The sequence below is a fragment of the Pseudorca crassidens genome, chromosome 20 (genome assembly GCF_039906515.1).
Source record: "Pseudorca crassidens isolate mPseCra1 chromosome 20, mPseCra1.hap1, whole genome shotgun sequence".
NCBI classification, from domain to species: Eukaryota; Metazoa; Chordata; class Mammalia; order Artiodactyla; family Delphinidae; genus Pseudorca; species Pseudorca crassidens.
Window position 1 is genome coordinate 31,650,903 of NC_090315.1, and position 21,949 is coordinate 31,672,851.

General features: G+C 35.8%; 1 protein-coding gene across 3 annotated transcripts in view; it reads left to right on the forward strand.

Annotated features, from left to right (window-relative positions):
• Positions 1-21,949, forward strand: part of RBL2 (RB transcriptional corepressor like 2) — a 51,582-nt gene that overhangs the window by 23,235 nt on the left and 6,398 nt on the right. The window contains exons 9-23 of one of the 3 annotated variants that reach the window (XM_067719889.1): positions 216-382; positions 2,548-2,657; positions 3,371-3,474; positions 4,562-4,699; positions 6,168-6,332; positions 6,851-6,962; positions 9,542-9,811; positions 10,011-10,291; positions 10,392-10,568; positions 15,234-15,305; positions 16,049-16,154; positions 17,124-17,329; positions 17,944-18,108; positions 20,443-20,614; positions 21,099-21,900. In XM_067719889.1, the coding sequence (XP_067575990.1) occupies positions 216-382; positions 2,548-2,657; positions 3,371-3,474; positions 4,562-4,699; positions 6,168-6,332; positions 6,851-6,962; positions 9,542-9,811; positions 10,011-10,291; positions 10,392-10,568; positions 15,234-15,305; positions 16,049-16,154; positions 17,124-17,329; positions 17,944-18,108; positions 20,443-20,613 (2,244 nt within the window). In that variant the 3' untranslated portion in view covers position 20,614; positions 21,099-21,900. Of the gene's footprint in view, positions 1-215; positions 383-2,547; positions 2,658-3,370; positions 3,475-4,561; positions 4,700-6,167; positions 6,333-6,850; positions 6,963-9,541; positions 9,812-10,010; positions 10,292-10,391; positions 10,569-15,233; positions 15,306-16,048; positions 16,155-17,123; positions 17,330-17,943; positions 18,109-20,442; positions 21,901-21,949 lie in introns of those variants that run through there. The other 2 variants (XM_067719890.1, XM_067719891.1) reach the window with 2 other exon arrangements.

A 21,949-nucleotide genomic window follows, 5' to 3' on the forward strand; every position in this document is an offset into this window, starting at 1 on the left:
TTGTCTAAAGTGCAGATTGTCCTTTCACACGATTTCACATGGATAGTCGTGGCTCTTGGTGGTGTAACGTTTAAATTCCAAGAATAATGACAGAAATCACTAATATTTATTGATAATATAAAGTTCTGATTAGCTTGAAATTCCCATTCATGAAGTAATTGAAAGTAGTTTAGGTCTTTTTGACCTAAAATAATGTTCTTCTTCCTCCTCTTTAGTCTAAAGCACTTAGGATCTCTACCCCACTTACTGGTGTGAGGTACATTAAGGGTAACAGCCCTTGTGTGACTCCAGTTTCTACAGCTACACATAGCTTGAGTCGTCTCCACACCATGCTCACAGGCCTCAGGAATGCACCAAGTGAGAAACTGGAACAGATTCTAAGGTTAGTTTGAGCCATTCTTGTCTTCTAAGATTTGGTTGTTGACTATTTTCCAATTTTCTATTTTAATTTTTCACCCTTTGTGCCTTAATTCACCCATTGATAATTTTATATCAATTGCATGCTCAGTTCTGTTGTTAGTCCTTAGAGGACATAGCAATATAAAACGTATGAATAGAAAATGACCCTTTTTTTCTCAGTATCTTAGTCTTCTTGGGCTGCTATAACAGAATATGGTAGACTGCTTATAAACAACAGAAATAAATTTCTCACAGTTCTAGAAGCTGGAAGTCCAAGATCAGGGTGCTAACGGATTCAGTGTCTGGTGAGGACTGCTTCCTGGTTCATAGATAGCTGTCTTTTGCTGTGTCCTCATGTAGCAGAAGGAGGCAAAGGAGCTCTTAGGGTCTCCTTTATAAGGGCTCTAATTCCATTCATGAGGACTCCACCCTCATGACCTAATCCCTCCCAAATGCCCCACCTCCATACACCATCACATTGGGGATTAGATTTCAACATATAAATTTGGGGCAGGGGGTAAGGAGGGGGGCAACACAAACATTCAGTCCATAGCTCTCGATTATTTTTTAACATAGTTCAGGAGATAGTAACTAATAACAGTAGACAGTGTAGAATAAAGCACCAAACTATCTATTACCAGTTGTTCTCTCTTAAGATTTCAGGGAAGCAGGGGATCTGTAAAGATGGGTGTTTGTCAAAGGGCTTCAGGAAGAGGATTGGACCTGAGCAAATTTCTGAAGGGTTGGTCAGATTTGAAAAGATAGCCAGTTAGATTCATAACCAATGTAAAACCACTGTAACTTTCTAAGTTTTATGAAACACCCTTAGCCTGAGAAGGAAGTCAACTACCTTTAGTTCCTTTGATCTGTCTGATACTAGTAGGAATATCAGGGAGCATTAGTGAAAAACACAATAGACTGAATTTCATTACCTGTGCATAATTTTTGGCAAATTTATTTGACAAAATTACCTCCAAGACTGCTCCTGTTCCTAAAAATTTATGATTTAATGATGTAGACTCTATAGGAGCCAATTTGATTTCTGGTGATGTGGTGTAAGAAAGCTCTGTATAAACATAAAATAATTTCCCACTCATAGCTAGACTCATTAAATACCAAGGCTGACTAATTTTCCTGTACATTTTCATGAAGTCTACTTTATTCATAAACTTGATTGTGATTGACACCCAACAGGGTTTGTCTGTATGGCCTCTTCCTAAGTCATATTTCTCAGATGGACCTTGTTTACCTAGAATTCAGAAGCATTTTATAAATACATTTTAGAAGCCTGTCTTAACTGTTATGTCTTCCAGATCTCTTTACAGTCTCTAACTAGGAGTAGCAGCTTCTTTAATCTTAAATAACCATTAGTGGAGTTAAATATTGCCAGTAGCTACTAGGTAAAACCAAAGGGTCCTGTTTTTGTAACCTCTGTGTATGTTCATAAATAAAATTCTGCTTGCATATGATATTCAGTAGCCATCTCTACCAGGATTATAATTGATTATATTTCCTTTATAATTTTCTAAACTTGCTGCATTTTTATAGAGAATATTTATGTTTATGATCGAGATAAAGACATAGTTGTTACAGAAGCCCACATGGTGATCATCTGTATTATGCTTCTGCATTGAACATATATTGCCTTTCTAGTAAAAAAAAAAAATCAATGAAATAAACTTCATTTTAGAGGAAAAAATGTAGAATGCCAATAATGATTTATATAAGTTTGTTGTAGTATAGATCATATACCCCTTCATTCTGTTTTTTTCTAGGAGTTCTTAATAAGAGTTGTACTGCCCTCTAGGGAAACAGTTGAGGGCAGTTTTGTTTGTCATCAGTGATTGCAGATGTGTAGGCTAGGTGGGTCATGCACATCAAATAGGCACTGGTCAAAGTTCCTAAACTTAACTGCAGTAAAAGGTACAGCTCCATGAAAGAAATATTTTTTCATTCAAATGGTAATACTAACACCTTTGATAAGGAATTATGGGATCTCCTGGATTAATAGGGAAGTGTATAGTTTCTAATTGAAGTATTTTATATTTACAGGTTAAAATTACTCTGAAATTACAGAGTTGTAAATAGTTTATCACTTTGTGACTTGACAAAACCTTTAACTCAGATAATTTCTTCTTATTTTTTTAGGACATGTTCCAGAGATCCAACCCAGGCTATAGCCAGCAGATTGAAAGAAATGTATGAAATATATTCTCAGCATTCCCAGCCAGATGAGGATATCAGTAATTGTGCTAAAGGTAAGGCTTAATATTATCTATATTGCTCTCATCTTTGAACTTTAACTACATGCATTCCTTTCTTGGAAACCGAGTCAGAAATATGAAGAAAAAATTTGACTTTAGACTGAGAGCCAGAATATGGATGTCCAATTTTTCTGTCAACCAACTGATTTCTGGGCCATTCTCAATAAGAGAGAAATTTTAGACTGATAATCTTTATTATGTTGGACTTCTGGCACTTTAAAAAAATCTTTGGTTTTCATTTGTAGGCTGGATTTTCAGTATAGAACTATAGTGATTCTTCAAAATGATAAGAACAAGGACAGAATATAATAGTTGTTACATGCCCAGACCCATTGGAGTTGTTTGATGTCATGAAGTATGAATACCAAGTAGGAGTGGAATAATAAACCAATTACATATGTCTTAGCATAGAGCTGCTCTATTCAAAATACAAAAAAAAAAAAAAGTGTGAATCTTGATGGAATGCTATTGCAGTTTTTATGTGCAAACTTCATTTCACAATTTTAGAAAAATTTCAGTGTTACCATGAAGATGAAATTAAGGAATCTTAGGGATGATTGAAATAGCAACTGTAGGAAGTGCATGTATATGAAGTGTTGGGTTGGTTTTTAAATTTTATTCTGCTGTAGGGAATGGGATGGATCCTCATTTTCCCCAATATTTATGTTCTTTGCATGTGATTTTTGTGTTTTTTATTATTTATGCAGAAATTGCCAGCAAACATTTTCGTTTTGCAGAGATGCTTTACTATAAAGTGTTAGAATCTGTTATTGAGCAGGAACGAAAAAGACTGGGAGACATGGATTTATCTGTGAGTAAATAGCTAATGTACTGAGCACCACAATAAAATGTAGTTTCCTTTCAGCCCCACCCACCAAGAAAAAAGCCATTATTGAAAAAATAATATATGGCTTTGAGGGAATAAGATTGGCATCTAAGAAAACTTGTGTTCTGAGTCCTCTTACCTCCAGTCCCCCACTTAGTGTTTCTCATTGCAGCAGTTTCTGTGGGTAGTAAGACTCTGTAGTCAAGGATTAAAACATTCAGACTTAACCTTAATTGAGGTTTTTAAATAACATAGAGTTTTAATTCAAGCCATGTATAGAATAAATTGAGTATTGACTATATAGGAATTTAACATAAACATTCAACCATTGATCTTTGGCTAAGATAATTTTTCTAGATTGTACAAGTGATATTACTTTTAATGACATCAATAAAAATAATTTTTTTAAAATTAATTTTTAAATAAATTTTAGAGAAAATTGTAAAATTGACAAATAATTGTTCTAACTCCTTGTAACTATTTACACTTCTCTTATTCTATATAAAAATATGGCTGTGTATACAATGGAATGTTACTGAGCCATAAAATAGAGTGAAATTCTGCCATTTGCAGCAACATGGATGGACCTAGAGATTATTATGCTTAGTGAAATAAATCAGACAGAGAAAGAAAAATACAGTATGATATCACTTACATATGGAATCTAAAAACTATGCAAAACAGAAACAGACTCACATATATTGAAAACAAACTTGGGTTATCAAAGGGGAGGGGGACGGGGCAAATTAGGCGTATGGGATTAACATATACTAACTACTGTGTATAAAAATAGGTAAGCAACAAGGATATATTGTATAACACAGTCAATTATAGCCATTATCTTGTAATAACTTTATTTAGAGTATAATCTGCAGAAATACTGAATCACTAGGCTGTATACCTGAAACTAATATAATATTGTAAATCAACTGTACTTCAATAAAAATATTATATGGCTGTATATGGTTGTAGGAATTTAAAAGGCTGTTTTAGGACAGTTTTTTTTATTTTGAAAACATACAGAAGGGTATATAAAGGTTTCTAAATGTTCAAGCTTTGTTTTTTTTAATAGGGCATTCTGGAACAAGATGCATTCCACAGATCGCTCTTGGCCTGCTGCCTTGAGGTCGTCACTTTTTCTTATAAGCCTCCTGGGAATTTTCCATGTATTACTGAAATATTTGATGTACCACTTTATCATTTTTACAAGGTATTTTTAAAAATCTGAAACTGATGAGGAAATTGTGGATGAGATCTACTTCCTGTGGTTAGCCATCTAATTCATTTTAATATATGAGTACATTTCTTCTATTTTTAATTACATATTTAATAATTTCCACTCTAAATGGGGAGCAGAGAAGAAATAGGAGTCTTAAGAACTATATATATTCTTTCAATGTATTGTATAGACCTATTTTGTGTAAAAGTTTCATATAATTCCTCCTTTTGTCTGATAAAGTCTTTTAGAATACTTTCATTTTATGAGCTAAGAAGGTTTTAGAAAAGTAGCAAACATATCACTAGCTAATCATGATAGCAACCTTCTTTTTTTAAAAAAAATTTTGACTTATTTATTTGGCTGCGTCAGGGCTTAGTTGCGACACACGGGATCTTCGTTGTGGCATGAGAGATCTTTCATTGAGGTGCACAGGCTCAGTAGTTGTGGTGCACAGGCTTAGTTGCCCTGCGGGCACGTGGGATCTTAGTTCCCCGACCAGGGATCGAACCTGCGTCCCCTGCATTGGAAGGCAGATTCTTAACCACTGGACCACCAGGGAAATCCCCACAACCTTCTTTTTTATTTTATGAAAATTAAATGAAAGTGTTTTTCAAAAAAAAAAAATTCCTTTTCACATATTATATAGAAGCACAGAGTTATAGCATTGATTTGGTTTCCCTCTTAATATTGATTTAGTGTATGGATTTAATTCTCCTATAGTAGTCAAAACTAATTTTTATAGTGGCATAAACTGAATGTTCAGAGTTTTTAAATGTGAAATTTTGGGACTTCCCTGGTGGTGCAGTGGTTAAGAATCTGCCTGTGAATGCAGGGGACACGGGTTCGAGCCCTGGTCCGGGAAGATCCCACCTGCCACAGAGCAGCTAAGCCGGCAAGCCACAACTACTGAGCCCGCGTGCCACAACTACTGAAGCCCGTGCGCCTAGAGCCCGTGCTCCGCAACAAGAGACGCCACCACGATGAGAAGCCCGTGCGTCACAGTGAAGAGTAACCCCTACTCACCGCAACTAGAGAAAGCCCATGAGCAGCAACAAAGACCCAATGCAGCCAAAAATAAAATAATAAATAAATAAATATATTAAAAAAAATAAATATGAATTTTGAGTAATGTTTTTTAATCTCAATAGACAAGGCATGTTTTTTAAAGATTTTTGAAATTTTTAATTTAAAGATTTTTTGAAATGTATCACTATACAAAAGATTTTATATAATTCATACATGCAGTTTAAATAATTATTTATAAAGATAGTGAAAGGAAGAGCACCTGTTTCAAAATAGTACTATTCTTTAAACTTGTAATTTTTGATAAATTGACTTTTTTGTTTCTATAAATATGTAAAAAAACTTAAATAAGTTTACCAATTTTGCTTTTGCACTTGAACAATTTTTTAAAAAATTATTGTTACTAAACAAACCAAGACATTTTTTAAAATTTCAGGTGATAGAAGTATTCATTAGAGCAGAAGATGGCCTTTGTAGAGAGGTGGTAAAACACCTTAATCAGATTGAAGAACAGATCTTGGATCATTTGGCATGGAAACCAGAGTCTCCACTCTGGGACAGAATTAGAGACAATGAAAACAGAGTTCCTACGTGTGAAGAGGTTTGTGAAAAGATGTTAACATCTTTCTATGATAAAAGTATATCAATATATAGTCTATTCATAATTCTCTTTCACCGACCACAGTTAAACTTAGCATCTTCCTCATAAGTATGGGAGGGTAATAGCTGGGTTTAATTTGGTACAATCACCCCTATATCTAAGAGGAACCAAGAGTCAGAAATAACTTGTGACTGCCCCAAGGTTTCAGTGACAGAGTAAGAGTTCAGTGTTCTTTCTTGATTTTCTAATCTAGTTTCAATACCTTAAAATGGTTGTCTAATTCTCTAAATCAGTAATGAAGGTTAATTTATATTTAGTATCCAATTATTAGATTTGAATTTTTTAAGCCTGCCAGAATTTTTTTTAACTTCAGTATGAAAGTGGAAAAGACAGGGGATTTTATTTAGGTGGAATAACTGATGAGCCAAGATACTTTTCTTTTGCCTTAGATTATTATTATATTTCTAATTAAAATACTCTTTTGAATAATGGCATTCTGTGTAAACATTCCCTAATAGGTCATGCCACCTCAGAACCTGGAAAAAGCGGATGAAATTTGTATTGCTGGCTCCCCTTTGACTCCCAGAAGGGTGAGTGAAGTTCGTGCTGATGCTGGAGGACTTGGAAGAAGTAAGTTTAAAATATTAAGGGAAGTATTTTGGGGCCTAGCATCTGGAGATTTAAATTCCATCTAAAACTACAAGTGAAGTTAGTAGGGTGTATATAGAAGAAAATATTCTGTACATTATAATACCACATGGATCACTTTAACGCTTTTGAAAAATATTAAAGAACACAGGAAAATGCGTGCAAAGTCAAGTGTCTTTTAAAATAGATAGAATGCTGTATAGTAATGTGATTCCTATTTATTAAGTGTATCTTTTTTCTATAAGCATGCAAAAGGGCTGAAATGGAAAAACCAAACTATTAATGATTATTGTTGGGTAATAGAATTCTAGGTGATTTCTGTAAATTTTTTAAGATGAATATGTATTACTTTTAAAATCGGAAGAAACAGAAAAATCTTCTTAAAGGTAGAGTGTAAGATCTAATTAGGTACAGATGAGCCATTGAGTTAAGAGGACTGAATGGCCTGAGCATGTTCAGCTTCTTTTTTTTTTTTTTTGGCTGCGCCTTGCAGCTTATGGGATCATAGTTCCCTGACCAGGGATTGAACCCGGGCCGTGGAAGTGAAAGCAAGTCCTAACCACTGGACTGCCAGGGAATTCCCAAGCATGTTCAGCTTTGACTCTTGTCAGTTGAGCAGTGCTACCCTGGTTAATACAACAGCATTGCTGGCCCTGAGGTACAGAAAAGGGAAATTTTGCTTTTCATCTGGTTACATTTTAGGCAGTTCTTTATAACATCTGCCAGGTGCAACGTTTAAGTTTACATCAGATAAAACTACTTTTTAAAAAAAGCAATTCTGTAAATCCAGAGAGTTCTAAATCCTTGGATTCCATTAGAAGGACATTCTTGTTTCTAGATCAACTTTTTAATGTAATTGATAAGCACTGGCTATAGAAGAAAGATCAGTTTTAAAATGAGGAATCACTCTATGTCAGTGCATATTCAATGAATATGGATGATCTATATGAAAACTTACTCATTTTTGAAAGAAGAGGCATAAAGGCTTAATGGTTTATTTTTCTGCTTATTATCCACTCAGACCCATAGATCTGATAGCTGGTCTTCCTCAGTCCTATTTCTGTAGAGTTTTTCCTTCCCTAATCAATGGATTAGGACTTGACTTTAAACTTCATTTTTTTGTACTTATCACTTCTCCATTTTCATGAGGTCTTTTAATATTTTACAAGATAATGATCATAATTTGAAACACTTTTTTTTTTTGGCCATGCCCCACGGTATGTGGGATCCTAGTTCCCCACCCAGGGATCAAACCTGTGTCCCCTGTGTTGGAAGCATGGAGTCTTAACCACTGGACTGCTAGGGAAGTCCTTGAAACACTTTTAAAAAAATTTTATTGAAGTATAGTTGATTTACAATGTTGTGTTAATTTCTGCTATATAGCAAAGTGACTCAGTTATACATATTCTTTTTCATAATGGATTATCAAAGGATATTGAATATAGTTCCCTGTGCTATACAATAGGACCTTGTGTTTTTTCCAGAGATAATGATCATAATTAGTGTATTCTTCCTAACTCTGCAGCTTTGTTCCAAATATAAATCTAGTACATTTATTTGCTTTTGTATCACCAGGAAATTATAATGTTAAGCCGCAGTCTGTCAGAACTGCTCCTGTCAGTCCTCTTATGAACTCCCTACATAGATTTTAATATTTAAAACCCAGTGATGTGCAGTTTTTACAGCTGGACATGGAAGAAGGAAAGGGATGCCTCTCAAAAATTCAGACAGTGGTGTGAATACTTAACTGTAATGGTTAACAGAGTTTCTGTGTGGGATGTTGAAAAAGCTTTGGAAAAGATGGTGTTGGTGTTTGCACAGCACTGTGAATGCAGTGCCGCTGAGCTGTACACTTAACAGCGGGTGAAATGCCAAGTCCTATGCTATACGTATTTTACCACAATTTTAGAAAGCTAGTAATATACCCAGAACCACTGAACTGTACAATTTAAGTGGGTGAAATATGTGTGAATCATATCTCAGTAAAGTTGTTTAAAAAAAAAATAAACTAAGCTTAATTGAATCCAAAACATGTATGTCCATTCTTGCTAAAGAACCGAATTGAATTTTAGTAACTTTCTACATGTAAAAAATGACAAAGATGAAAATGCATAAAACAGGGGGTAAATGCTCCCAGATGATACGTAGTAATATCAAATCCATCAAGTCTTATCAAGTAGTATCTTTACAGTGAAATCACATCTTACATGAGTGTTCTGTAGGAATTGAATATGGTAGAAAAATAGAAAATTATTTAAATTGCCCCTCAGTCCTCAGGACCCTGTGGTAGTGGAGGGCAAAGTCTAGTTTGATTTAGCAAAAGGTGGAGTGAAGAAGGGAACACTGTGAGACACATAGAGAAAAATCCTTCCTTTAAATCTTGCTCTTAATAGTATTCAGTTGAATTTTCATTCATTGAATGTAGCTATGATGTGACTCCTGTAATTTTTGTTTTTTGATTATATAGTATTTCAAACACTAATTGGTTGTGAACATCACTTCTAGGATGGAAGTCAGATCTGTCTCCTTGAGTTAAATGATTTTTTTTTTTTTAACCCTAGGCATAACGTCTCCAACCACATTATACGATAGGTACAGCTCCCCAACAGCCAGCTCTACCAGAAGGCGGCTATTTGTTGAGAATGATAGCCCCACTGATGGAGGGACACCTGGCCGCATCCCCCCACAGCCTCTAGTCAATGCTGTCCCTGTGCAGAATGTATCTGGGGAAGCTGTTTCTGTCACACCAGTTCCTGGACAGACTTTGGTCACCATGGCAACAGCCACTGTCACAGCCAACAATGGACAAACAGTGACTATTCCTGTACAAGGTAAGGAAGGCAGAGTTGAATATTGCGTTCCTTCTCTGTGGCACTTATTAGAAAGTTACTCGAAATTTGGCTGGAATGATGATATGAGAGAAGAGTGGGGGAAAGGGGTTGGGAGGGGAAATAATTGAAAACCTCCGCCTGGAGAATCTTATAGTATCAACATTTTCTTCATGCTTTTTTTCTCTGAAACAAATTTTAGGCATTGCCAATGAAAATGGAGGAATAACATTCTTCCCAGTCCAAGTCAATGTTGGGGGGCAGGCACAGGCTGTGACTGGCTCCATCCAGCCCCTCAGTGCTCAGGCCCTGGCTGGAAGTTTAAGCTCTCAACAGGTGACAGGAACGACCTTGCAAGTCCCTGGTCAGGTGGCCATTCAACAGATTTCCCCAGGTGGACAACAGCAGAAACAAGGCCTACCTTTAACCAGCAGCAATATTAGACCCAGGAAGACCAGCTCTTTATCGCTTTTCTTTAGAAAGGTAATTTTTCTAAAGAAAAATGTACCCTTACCAGTTCTAGAGCTTGGGAAATACAAGGGTTAGATAAACAAAGTTTGAGATATTTTTGTTTATCTACTAGGTTTATCACTTAGCAGGTGTCCGTCTTCGGGACCTTTGTGCTAAATTGGATATTTCAGATGAACTGAGGAAAAAAATCTGGACCTGCTTTGAATTCTCCATAATTCAGTGTCCTGAACTTATGATGGACAGACATCTGGACCAGTTGTTAATGTGTGCCATTTATGTGATGGCAAAGGTGAGTACCATTAGGAATTTAAAGGAAAAAGTAAAGATGCTACTTCCTTACTCTCAGAACACTTTTAACAGCTTTATTGAGATAAAATTCACATACTGTATAATTCACTCATTTAAAACGCACAGCTCAGTGGATTTTAGTACATTCATAGGTATGTGTGACAATCACCACAGTCAATGTTGGAACATGGTATTCCATTGTATGCATATATAATATTTTGTTTACCATTCATCAGTAATGGACATTTAGATTATTTCTACTTTGGGGCTATTATAAATAACGCTGCTATGAACATTTGTATACAAGTTTCTGTGTGGACATCTTTTCATTTTGCTTCTGTATATACCTTAGGTTGGATTGCTGGGTCATAGGGTAAACTCTATGTTTATTTGAGGAACTGCCAGACTGTCTTCCAAAGTCATTGCACCATTTTACATTTCCACTGATAGTATATGAAGGTCCTTATTTCTCCACATTCTCATCAACACTTTTTATTATCTGACTTTGTTTTTTAAAATAATTTATTGAGGCGAAACTCACATAACATTACCCATTTTAAAACAAACGTTTCAAGTTTTAACATTGGTAACTTTTTTCTTCTTTTTCAAGGTTTGTTTGGCTAGTCTAAATCCCTTGAAATTCTTTATGAATTTGTCAGTTCTGACTTCTTGTCACAAAGAAGTCAGGTGGGGTTCAGATAGAGATGATGTTGAGTCTGTAGATCAGTTTGGGGACTATTGCTATCTTAACCATATTTCACTTTCTGATCAATGAACGTTTGGGACCTGTGCTTTTCTTTATGGGTAGTTTATTGATGGATGATTCTTTTTCTTGTTATGAGTCTATTCAGATTGTCTGTTTCTTCTAGAATCAATTTTGGTAGTGTATGTCTTCCTAGGAATTTGTCTGTCTCCTCTGGGCTTTCTAATTTGTTGGCACACAGTTGTTCATAATATTCCTTTTAGTCCTTTTTATTCTTTGTCAGTAGTAATTTAACAATCTCTCTTTTTATCTTAGTGTAGCTGAAGGTTTATCAATTTTGTTGATTTTGTCAAAGAACGAGATTTTGGTTTCATTTATTATTATATGCTCTAATCTTTATTATTCCCTTCTTTTTGCTTGCTTTAGGCTTAGTTTTTTTTTTTTTTTTCCTGGCTGTGCTGCACGGCTGGTGGGATCTTATTTCCCTGATCAGGGATCGAACCCAGGCCGTCAGCAGTGAAAGCGCCAAGTCCTAACCCCTGGACCGTCAGGGAATTCCCTAGGCTTAGTTTTTGCTCTTCTTTTTTCAGTGTCTTAAGATGAATGGTTAGGTAATTAATCTTTCTTCTTTTTTACTATAGGCATTAAGAGCTATAAATTTCCCTCTAAGCACTGCTTTAGCTGCATCTCATAAGTTATGGTATGTTGTGTCTTCATTTTCATTCATCTCAAAGTGTTTTCTGATTTCTCTTTTGACTTACTGGTTATCTAGGTGTGTTAATTTCAACATATTTGTGAGTTTCCCAAATTTCTGTTAATGATTTCTAGTTTCAATCCATTGTGGTCAAAAAACACACTTTGTATTAATTACTTCAATCCTTTTAAATTTATTGAAGTTTCGTAGCCTAGCATATGGTCTATCCTGGAGAATGTTCAATATGCACTTGAGAAGAATGTGTATTTTATTGTTGGGTGGAGTGTTCTATAGATGTCTGTAAGGTTTTTTAGTGTTTTTTATAGTGTTAAAGTCTTCTGTTTCTTTGTTGATCTTCTATCTAGTACCCATCCATTATTGAAAGTGGGGTATTGAGCTCTCTAAATATTATTATTGAATTGCCTATTTCTCCCTTCATTTCTGTCAGTTTTCACTTCATATATTTTGGTACTCTGTTATTAGGTGCATGTGTTTTTTGTTTGTTTTTTTGCATGTGTGTTTTTAATTGTTGTACCTTTCTGTTGGATTGACCCTTTATCATTATGAAATGTCCCTTTTTATCTCTAGTAACTTTTATTTTTTGTTTTAAAGTCAGTTTTATAGTGTGATATTTGTATAGCCACCCAGCTTTCTTAGGGTTGCTGTTTGCATGATATACCTTCTTTCCATCATTTTCTTTCATATCTGTTTGTTTTAATGTAAAGTGTGTCTCTTATATAGGGAGTATAGTTGGATCTCTTTTTTTATCTAGTCGGACAATTTCTGCCTTTGATTTTGTTGTTTAATCTATTCATATTTTAACATAATTGTTGTAACTGGATTTACATCTATCATTTTACTTTTTGTTTTTTATATATGTCTCATGTCTTTCAGATACTCTCTTCCTCCTTTACTGCTTTCATTTTCATGTGCATTCATGGCATTTTAATTTCAGTGATGACTTTTTTTTTTTTTTTTTGCGGTATGCGGGCCTCTCACTGCTGTGGCCTCTCCCGCCACGGAGCACAGGCTCTGGACGTGCAGGCCCAGCAGCCATGGCTCACGGGCCAAGCCGCTCTGCGGCACGTGGGATCCTCCCGGACCGGGGCACGAACCCACATCCCCCACACCGGCAGGCGGACTTCCAACCACTGCGCCACCAGGGAAGCCCTCAGTGATGACTTTTCAACTTTATTTTTCTTAGTGGTTTCTTTGAGGCTTACCATATACTTTTCTTTTTCTTTTTGCTCTATCCCCCCCCATTTTTTTGCCCCATCTTTATTGATATATAATTGACATATCACATTGTATAAGTATAGAATGTACAGTGTGATGATTTGATACATGTATATATTGCATTATGATTACCACCCAGCTACTTTTTCTTGGTAGTAAGAATATTTAAGATCAACTCTCTTAGCAACTCTCAAGTATACAATTCAGTTTGTTAACTATAGTCATCATGCTGCAAATTAGTTCCCCCAAATTTATTCATCTTATAACTGGAAATCTGTACCCTTCGATCAGCATCTCCCCACTTCCTCCAACCCCCACATATACATCTTTACTTATGAAAAACAGCTTCAAATTTATAGTAACTGAATGCCAGTGAGATATAGAAGTGTTACTTCTATGTAACTGTTTCCTTTTTGTTATACAGTGGTAGTATTGTTATACATATTATATCCATGAATGTTATAAATTCAAAAACATTGTTATTATTTAATATTTTTATGACTTTTAAAGGAGCTGAGACAAGAAAGAAGTGCAAGTATTTATTTATAGCTTTTATCATATTAACCTTATTCACTATTTACTTATTTACCTTATTTCTCTCTGTTGGTTCCTGGGGATTTGAGTTGTCATCTGGAGTCATTTCCTTAGCCTAGAATAGCTTTCCTCCTAATCTCCTCCTTTGTGCTATTTTTGGCAAATATATATATCACGTTTCTTCATGTATGTATGTTGTTTTATACAATTTTTAAAAGATCAGTTAAGAAATATGCATTTTATACTGCATTTCCAGTTACATAACAATCTTTACCATTGCTCTTTGTTTTTTCACTTGTATTTGAATTTGTGTGGGGTCACTTAACTTTTATTTTTTTATTTTATTTTATTTATTTAATCTATTTATTTGGCTGTGTTGGGTCTTCGTTGCTGCGCACAGGCTTTCTCTATTTGCGGCAAGTGGGGGCTGCTCTTCATTGCAGTGCACGGGCTTCTCATTGCGGTGGCTTCTCTTGTTGTGGAGCACAGGCTCTAGGCGTGTGGGCTCAGTAGTTGTGGTGCACGGGTTTAGTTGCTCCGCAGCATGTGGAATCTTCTTGGACCGGGGCTTGAACGCGTGTCCCTGCATTGGCAGGTGGATTCTTAACCAGTGTGCCACCAGGGAAGTCCTGGGGTCACTTACTTTTATTATGAAGAACTTTCCTTAGTATTTTCATGTAAGATGGTTCTGCTAGCAGCATATTTTCTTTCTTTATGTTTATGTGAGATTGTATTTATTTCACTTTCATTTATGAAAGATAACCTTGTTGGATACTGGATCCTTAGTTTTTACTTTGTCCATCGTCTCATAGCTTCCATGGTTTCTAATAAGTTTTCTGTTACTTTATCGGAGTTTCCTAGTAAGCAAAAAGTTGCTTTTCTCTTGATGCTTTCAAGATATTCTCCCTTTCTTTGGCATTCAGCTTTTTTACTCTATGTCTTGGTATGGAGCTCTTTGCATTTGTCCTACTTGGAATTTGTTAAAATTCCTGGATATATAGATTGTTTTTAAAATAAATTTGGGAATGTTTCTTTATTTCTTTGAACATTTCTTTCAACTCCTCTCCCTCCCCTCCTCCTGGTACTCCCACACTCTCTTGGTGTGCCACATTTCTCTGAAGCTCTGTTAATTTTTCCTCATTCTTTTTTTCTCTGTTCTTTGGATTGCACAACTCCATCTTCAGGTTTGCTAAATGTTTTTTGCCAGTTCAAATCTAGTGTTTCATTCCTCTGATGAATTTTTTGTTACTATAATTTTTTATTCTAGGTCTTGGCTCAAATACCATTTATTCCCTCTGTTGTTACTGAATTTTAGTAGATTTTCTTGAATATATATTTCTTCATTTGTTAAATGCCTTTTAGGGCCATTTCCAGAGGCTTTAAATGATGTTTTTTAATATAATTTTCACCAGTTTCACTGGGGAGCAGGTTCACGGACCATCTCATAGTATTATGCTGGAAGTCAAATTCTCTCTCAGAGAACTCTTATTCTTTGCCAGGTCACAAAAGAAGACAAGTCCTTCCAGAATATTATGCGTTGCTATAGGACTCAGCCACAGGCCCGGAGCCAGGTAACTTACTACATTTTCTCTCATGGCTGAAAATAAAGATCAAAGTCTTTGAGGCATACAAAAAAGTTAACTACAGCTGATTCTGTGGCTTTTTCTCCAGGATAAAAAACTAAGGTTCTACTTTAAGGGAAGTCTTTATTTTAATCTTATTTAATTATTGACAGATAGCAACGCATCTTGATTAACAGACAGCTACACATCTTGATTAGTTTAAGTTCTCTTTTCACCAAAAGGTAATGATGTGAAATAACTGATTCCTTTTTAATTCAGGTAATCACAAGATAGATGTAAATTCGGAAGGTGTTTGGATTCTGTGTCACCTTGAATTCAGTCTGGTTTAGGAAACATAACGCTGTACATTTAACCAAAACGGCATTAAGTGAAAATTTAAAACTCATTTTACCTTTAATGCTATTCATTTGTTTCAAGAGGTAGGTAGGCATGTGAGATCTTTGTATTGATATTTGACTTAGAATGACTTGATTTTACAATTGCGTATTATTACTGCTCTGTAGTATTGTAGGCAGTACTTGGAAGTTGAAGCCTGACAGGCCCTGATGTATATATCCTGTATCTGTTATTTAATAGATATGTAACCTTGGCTGCATTTATTAACCTCCCCTGAGTAGGAAAACTACTACTATATGGAGTTGTGAGAATTAAATAACATGTCAAAGTCACATAGTCTAGGATGTGCTCAATAAATAACTCGTTTCTGTTCCCTCCTCATGACCTGTCTAAAGGTGTATAGAAGTGTTCTGATAAAAGGGAAAAGGAAAAGAAGAAATTCTGGCAGCAGTGACAGCAGAAGTCATCAGAATTCTCCAACAGAACTAAACAAAGACAGAAGTAAGTGGGATCTTTATGAACTTATAAAATGAAATTAAAAGCTTCTCTTATTTTTTAGGCCTAGGACTAAGGATTAATAAATTACTGTTGTAGAAACTATGAAAATATTTTATTGGCAAAAGATTTGTTGGACAATAAACCAAATTCTAAATTTAGTCACAGAGCTGTTTGTCCTTTATCCCGTGGCTCTGAGGCACATTGTGCATAACACTTTTCTCTAGAGGGATTAGCACAGGATGGAGAAGGCAGGCATTTGTTGACTTGAGTTTGAGAAGAATGTGGCATGTCAACAGAAACCATGCTATGGAAACACTATCCTTAATTGTTGGTTTATACCACTTAATGCAGGGCTCAGGTCCTAGAAAGCTTGGTGTAAATTAATGAAAACTACTCAGTAAGCCCTTGCTACATTAATAGCATGGTAGTACAGTTAGTATTTTTTTTTATTAATTAATTTCTTTTTGGCTGCATTGGGTCTTTGTTGCTGCGCATGGGCCTTCTCTAGTTGCGGCAAGCTGGGGCTACTCTTCGTTGCGGTGTGTGGCCTTCTCATTGCGGTGGCTTCTCTTGTTGCGGAGCACGGGCTCTAGGCGCGTGGGCTTCAGTAGTTGTGGTATGTGGGCTCAGTAGTTATGGCTCACAGGCTCTAGAACGCAGGCTCAGTAGTTGTGGTGCACGGCCTTGGTTGCTCCGCGGCATGTGGGATCTTCCTGGACCAGGGCTTGAACCCGTGTCCCCTGCTTTGGCAGGCGGATTCTTAACCACTGTGCCGCCAGGGAAGCCCTGAAGTTAGTATTTAATATCTTATCTGTGCTTTGCTCCTTGGTATGAAGAATAAGAGTGCCCATTTGCTGCTGTTCAGTGAGTAGAGCAGGTAGCCATTCAACCTTACCTTACTGAATTTTCTTTTTAAAAGCAATCTGCACTAGCAGTCTTCCTGTTTAACACTTTTTGTTCCACCGGTTATAGCCAGTAGAGACTCCAGTCCTGTCATGAGGTCAAGCAGCACCTTGCCAGTTCCACAGCCTAGCAGTGCCCCTCCTACACCTACTCGTCTCACAGGTGCCAACAGTGATGTGGAAGAGGAGGAGAGGGGAGACCTTATTCAGTTCTACAACAACATCTACATAAAACAAATTAAAACATTTGCCATGAAGTACTCACAGGCAAATGCAGTAAGTTTGATGAGGATCATTTCACACTTTTTTTCACTTGTGAGGAATGAGGAATCACTTATGTTTGAGCTGCTTCTGTGTAAACTAGTTTTACAAATAATTCTTTTTGTTAAGTAAGACTAAGGAAGTCTCTAACAAATAATGGGCTTAACCAACATAATTTCTACTGTTGTGAAGCATTAAACAAGATGATATTTGGATTCCCTACAAAGTATAGTAATATGAGACAGATTGCATAGGTTCAAATTATCCAAAACTTACCAGTTGTGGTGACCCTGCAAGTTATTTAACTTCCTCTGTATCTTGTTTCCTTATATATAAAATGGGACTAGAAGTAGTCCCTCGCTTATAGGGTTGTTGTGAGGATTAAATTACATAATGTATTTAAAATGCTTAAAACAGTGACTGGCACAAAGAAAGCACTTAGATGTTTGCTATTTGTATGGTTTTCTTTAGGTTAAATTTTTGCCGCTAATACATCACTATCTACCATTCATAAAGCTACTGGTTTATTATACCTCTTCACTCTTTCAATAAAAATAACCATTTTCAAAAAAAAAGCACCTGGTTAGAAATTTCGTTTACCTTTCTTAGAAATTTTTTTTGTTAAACAGATGGATGCTCCTCCACTCTCTCCCTATCCGTTTGTAAGAACAGGCTCTCCTCGCCGAATACAGTTGTCTCAAAATCATCCTGTGTACATATCCCCGCATAAAAATGAAGCAATGCTTTCTCCTCGAGAAAAGATTTTCTACTACTTCAGCAACAGTCCTTCAAAGGTGAGCCTAATATAAATCTTGGCCTTTATTAACCCCAAAATGCTTAGGATTCTAGAAACAGGGTTTTTGGGAAACCCTCAGTACTCACATGAGTGATGGGATCTGTCAAGGAAGAGTGACCAGTAAGTCCCAAAGCAGCAAAAAAACAAGGGTTTGGGGGGAGAACTTTAGAGCTGGAGATAGGGTAAGGGATCTGGATTTTCATTCCTCCCATTTCCTATTTGTACATTTGAATATTCTGCTATAAATCTGGAATTTTATTTTTTTATTCCATTTGTAAAACTTTTAAAATTCCGAATTTCAGTTAGGGAAGGAAAATTTGGATCCCTTAACTGATTTATTTACTAAGTGCCTCCTTCTGGGACAGGAAGTGTCTCAGTCTAAGGGGAGAAATGGGCATTTTGGACACTTGGACAGTGTTACATTAGCACAGATTTAAGTGGTAGCATCTGCCTCAGTCTGCAATGGGGAGGGAAGCTTGAGTGAAGCCTTAATGGATGAAAAGTTAGCAGATTGCTGAGGGGTAGAAGGAAGGGCATCCAGGATGGAGCAGATAAGGGAAGGGAAACAAAGTTCTTGAGGCAGTAAGGCTAGATCCCTAGGAATCATATGCTATGTTAAGGAGTGCACCTGCATCTTAAAGGTCCTTAAGTGATATTTGTATTTATAAAGATTGCTTAGGAAAAACACATATATAACACATTGCCTAGACTCTCAAAAAATGCCAGTATCATGAAGAGATAGATGATAGATAGATGGTAGGGAGAGTACTGATCTAGAGTAAAGGAGACTAAACAGACATGACAACCAAATGCAAGGCATGATGACTGATTGGATCCTGCATAGAAAAGCACAGCTATAAAGGATATTTGGGGGACAAGTGGGAAAACTGAATATTTACTTTAACATTAATGTTTATCTTTAGATTTCTATTAAATGTCTTTGGTATTGATGATGGTACTAGATTATACAGACTGTACTGTAAATTTATACATATTAATGTGCAATGTATAAATGTATGTTCTACATTAATATATATTAATGTGTTATGTATAGTAAGGTACACAATTATACACTGCACAGTATATTCATAATATAATGATGTATACACATTATATACAAATAACATTTATACAATTAGTGTATACAGTTAACAATTTAAGGAATATTCAAGTAAATGGGAGACTAGAGATAGGAAGTGCAGAGCAGACTTAGGGAGGCAAAGAGTAGAAGAGTCAGTCAGAGGAAAGCTTTCTTAAGACGGTTGAAATTTGAGAAGGTGCATATACTGATAATGAAAAACTGGTGGTTTTATTTAAAACCTCAGAAAAGCCTATTATTTCAAAATAAAAGTAAAATAAATATCTAGGATTTGGTTTAAAACAATCTGGGGGGTGAGAAATGAATGAGGGGTATAGATCAAATAAGACTGGCCAAAATTGTTGAAGTAGGGTGATGGTCATGTGAGGGTTCACTATACACTTCTACTTTCCCGTATATATTTGAAATTTCCTATAATAAATGCATATGAAATGTGCTCAGTATGCTTTTCACTAGGAAACATGGACAATGACATTAGCAGCACATGAAAAAAAATTTTTTTAACTACCAGAAAATAATGCAATAGCTAACTTTTGGGGCTTTGGAGAAACTTAGTGCTGAAGGCACCTATAAATAAATCCAGTCTCTCTAGCCCTCTGGCGAAGTTTTTCTCAATCCGAGTTCTTCATGTGAACCAGAGAATGCAGAAAATAATTGGCCTGAATTTTTCTCAGTTCTCCCAAGGATGACATGTAACTAATATCAATACATTCTAGAATTCTAGATCATACTAATAAATTACCTACAATGGATGCCTTAGGGAATTAAGGCTTCTCTTGTGAAATTCCATGGCTGTTAAAAAATGAGTAACACTAGACTGGGGAAAAAATGGCCTAATACTGTGTAAAGTCGTGCTATTTTTTTAAAAAGAAAATGGAAATGTATGAAACTGATTAAATGTGGCATAACAATGTGATGCTCTATAACTTTTGTAAAAAAAAATCATAAATTTGTGAACTCTTACATTGTGGAAAAGCTTACATCAAAATCACCTCTGGAGCTTGTTAAAAAATAGAAATACTCTGCCTCTATCCCAGATAGTCATCAATGTCAGGCAGCTGAGAAGTGAAATTGGGAGGACATAAAATTTGGTAGTACGTTTCTTTATAAAGATGTTCAAACTCTTCAAGATAAACCGCTTAACTTATTTGAGGTTCTTTGACTTAACACTGAACTATGTGTATTAGAATTTTAAAGTTTTTATATTTATTTTTAACCCCCTGCCCCCCCCAGAGACTGAGAGAAATTAACAGTATGATACGGACAGGAGAAACGCCAACCAAAAAGAGAGGGATTCTTCTGGAAGATGGAAGTGAATCACCTGCAAAAAGAATTTGCCCAGAAAATCATTCTGCCTTATTACGCCGTCTCCAAGATGTAGCTAATGACCGAGGTTCCCACTGAGGTTAGTCTGTTGTACTGAAACTGTCTTTTCACAAACTCTGTTTAGCAGCATCATGTAATGCATGCTGGATTATGGGGCCCTTTTCCTTAATCCTTCCAGTATCCTTAGGATATTTTTACTTATCCCAACTGCCTTTTTCCCTACCTTTCAGTGCTTGCCATCAAGGCTGCTTAGAATCCAAACCTGGATTTTTTTTAACTCTTTGGCAAAGCTACTACAAGAATTGCAGAGAACAGAGCGCACTCAAACGTGTGTATAAGAGATCTCTGTTAGCGTGTTCCAGCAGAGGAACTGTATTTCAGTTCATTCCTACCTGGCCCTCATGAAAAGCAAAAGTAGGTATTTTTGTCCTAAAACACTTGGTAGGAGTGTAAGATTTTTGCATTCCTAAAAGGTGACAAGGTAGAGCGCCCAGATTTGAAGGTCCTAGGTTATGAGTCCAGTCTCCCATTCCCTTTGTGTAATTCTTCCCTCTCCCCATTAGGTGTGGTGCAGTGTGACAAGTGCTTGACTGGTGTGCAGTGTGTGAGTGAACCTGTATAAGAAGTGGCACTTTAGGGCTGTATAAAGCATGATTTTGGAACCCAGATTTTGCTGTATATTTGCAATGGCACTTTCTACAATGTGAACTTCATTAAGTACAAAACTTCCAGGCTGAACTTAATTCAGTATCTTCTTTGATGCTTTTGTACTTTTTAAAAATTGTTAAAGCCCCAATAGCTACCTTTTGGTTTTGGGCATGTGTTTTAAATTCTCCAGTTTTTGTTGATAGGGATCAGCTGGCTAGTAAAGAGTTTAAATCAAGTTGAATTAAGAGATTATGAAAAATTATGACCTCTTCCTTTAGGAGGTAGTTATCCAAAAGACGTGTGTCTTTATTAAGGTGATATATTTTAAATATCTTTGGGTGTGTTCCTGGAAGTTTAAAAAATAGATTGGAGAATTTAGGTTTTTATTAGTACATAGTACCATTTATACAAATTAGAAAATGTTAATTTAACAGCTACTGAATTATCTATATATACCTTTATTAATCACTATTGTTCCAGCAGTTTTAAAGTTGAATGAATAATCTTATTAGGGAGAAAATTCAATTGTAAATTGAATCAGTATAAACAAAGTTACTAGGTAACTTCATATTGCTCTGAAAGAAATATGGAACTTACTTACACTGTTCAATTAGAATAGTGTTCTGCAAAAATATTTATAAAACCTCTCAAGATACTTACTGCTACTGTAATTTTATATGAAAATAAGTATTTTTCAATAAAGCACTTATAAATTAATCTTTGTTTAGTTATATTGAGAAAAGGGTATTTAATGTCCTGCATAAAT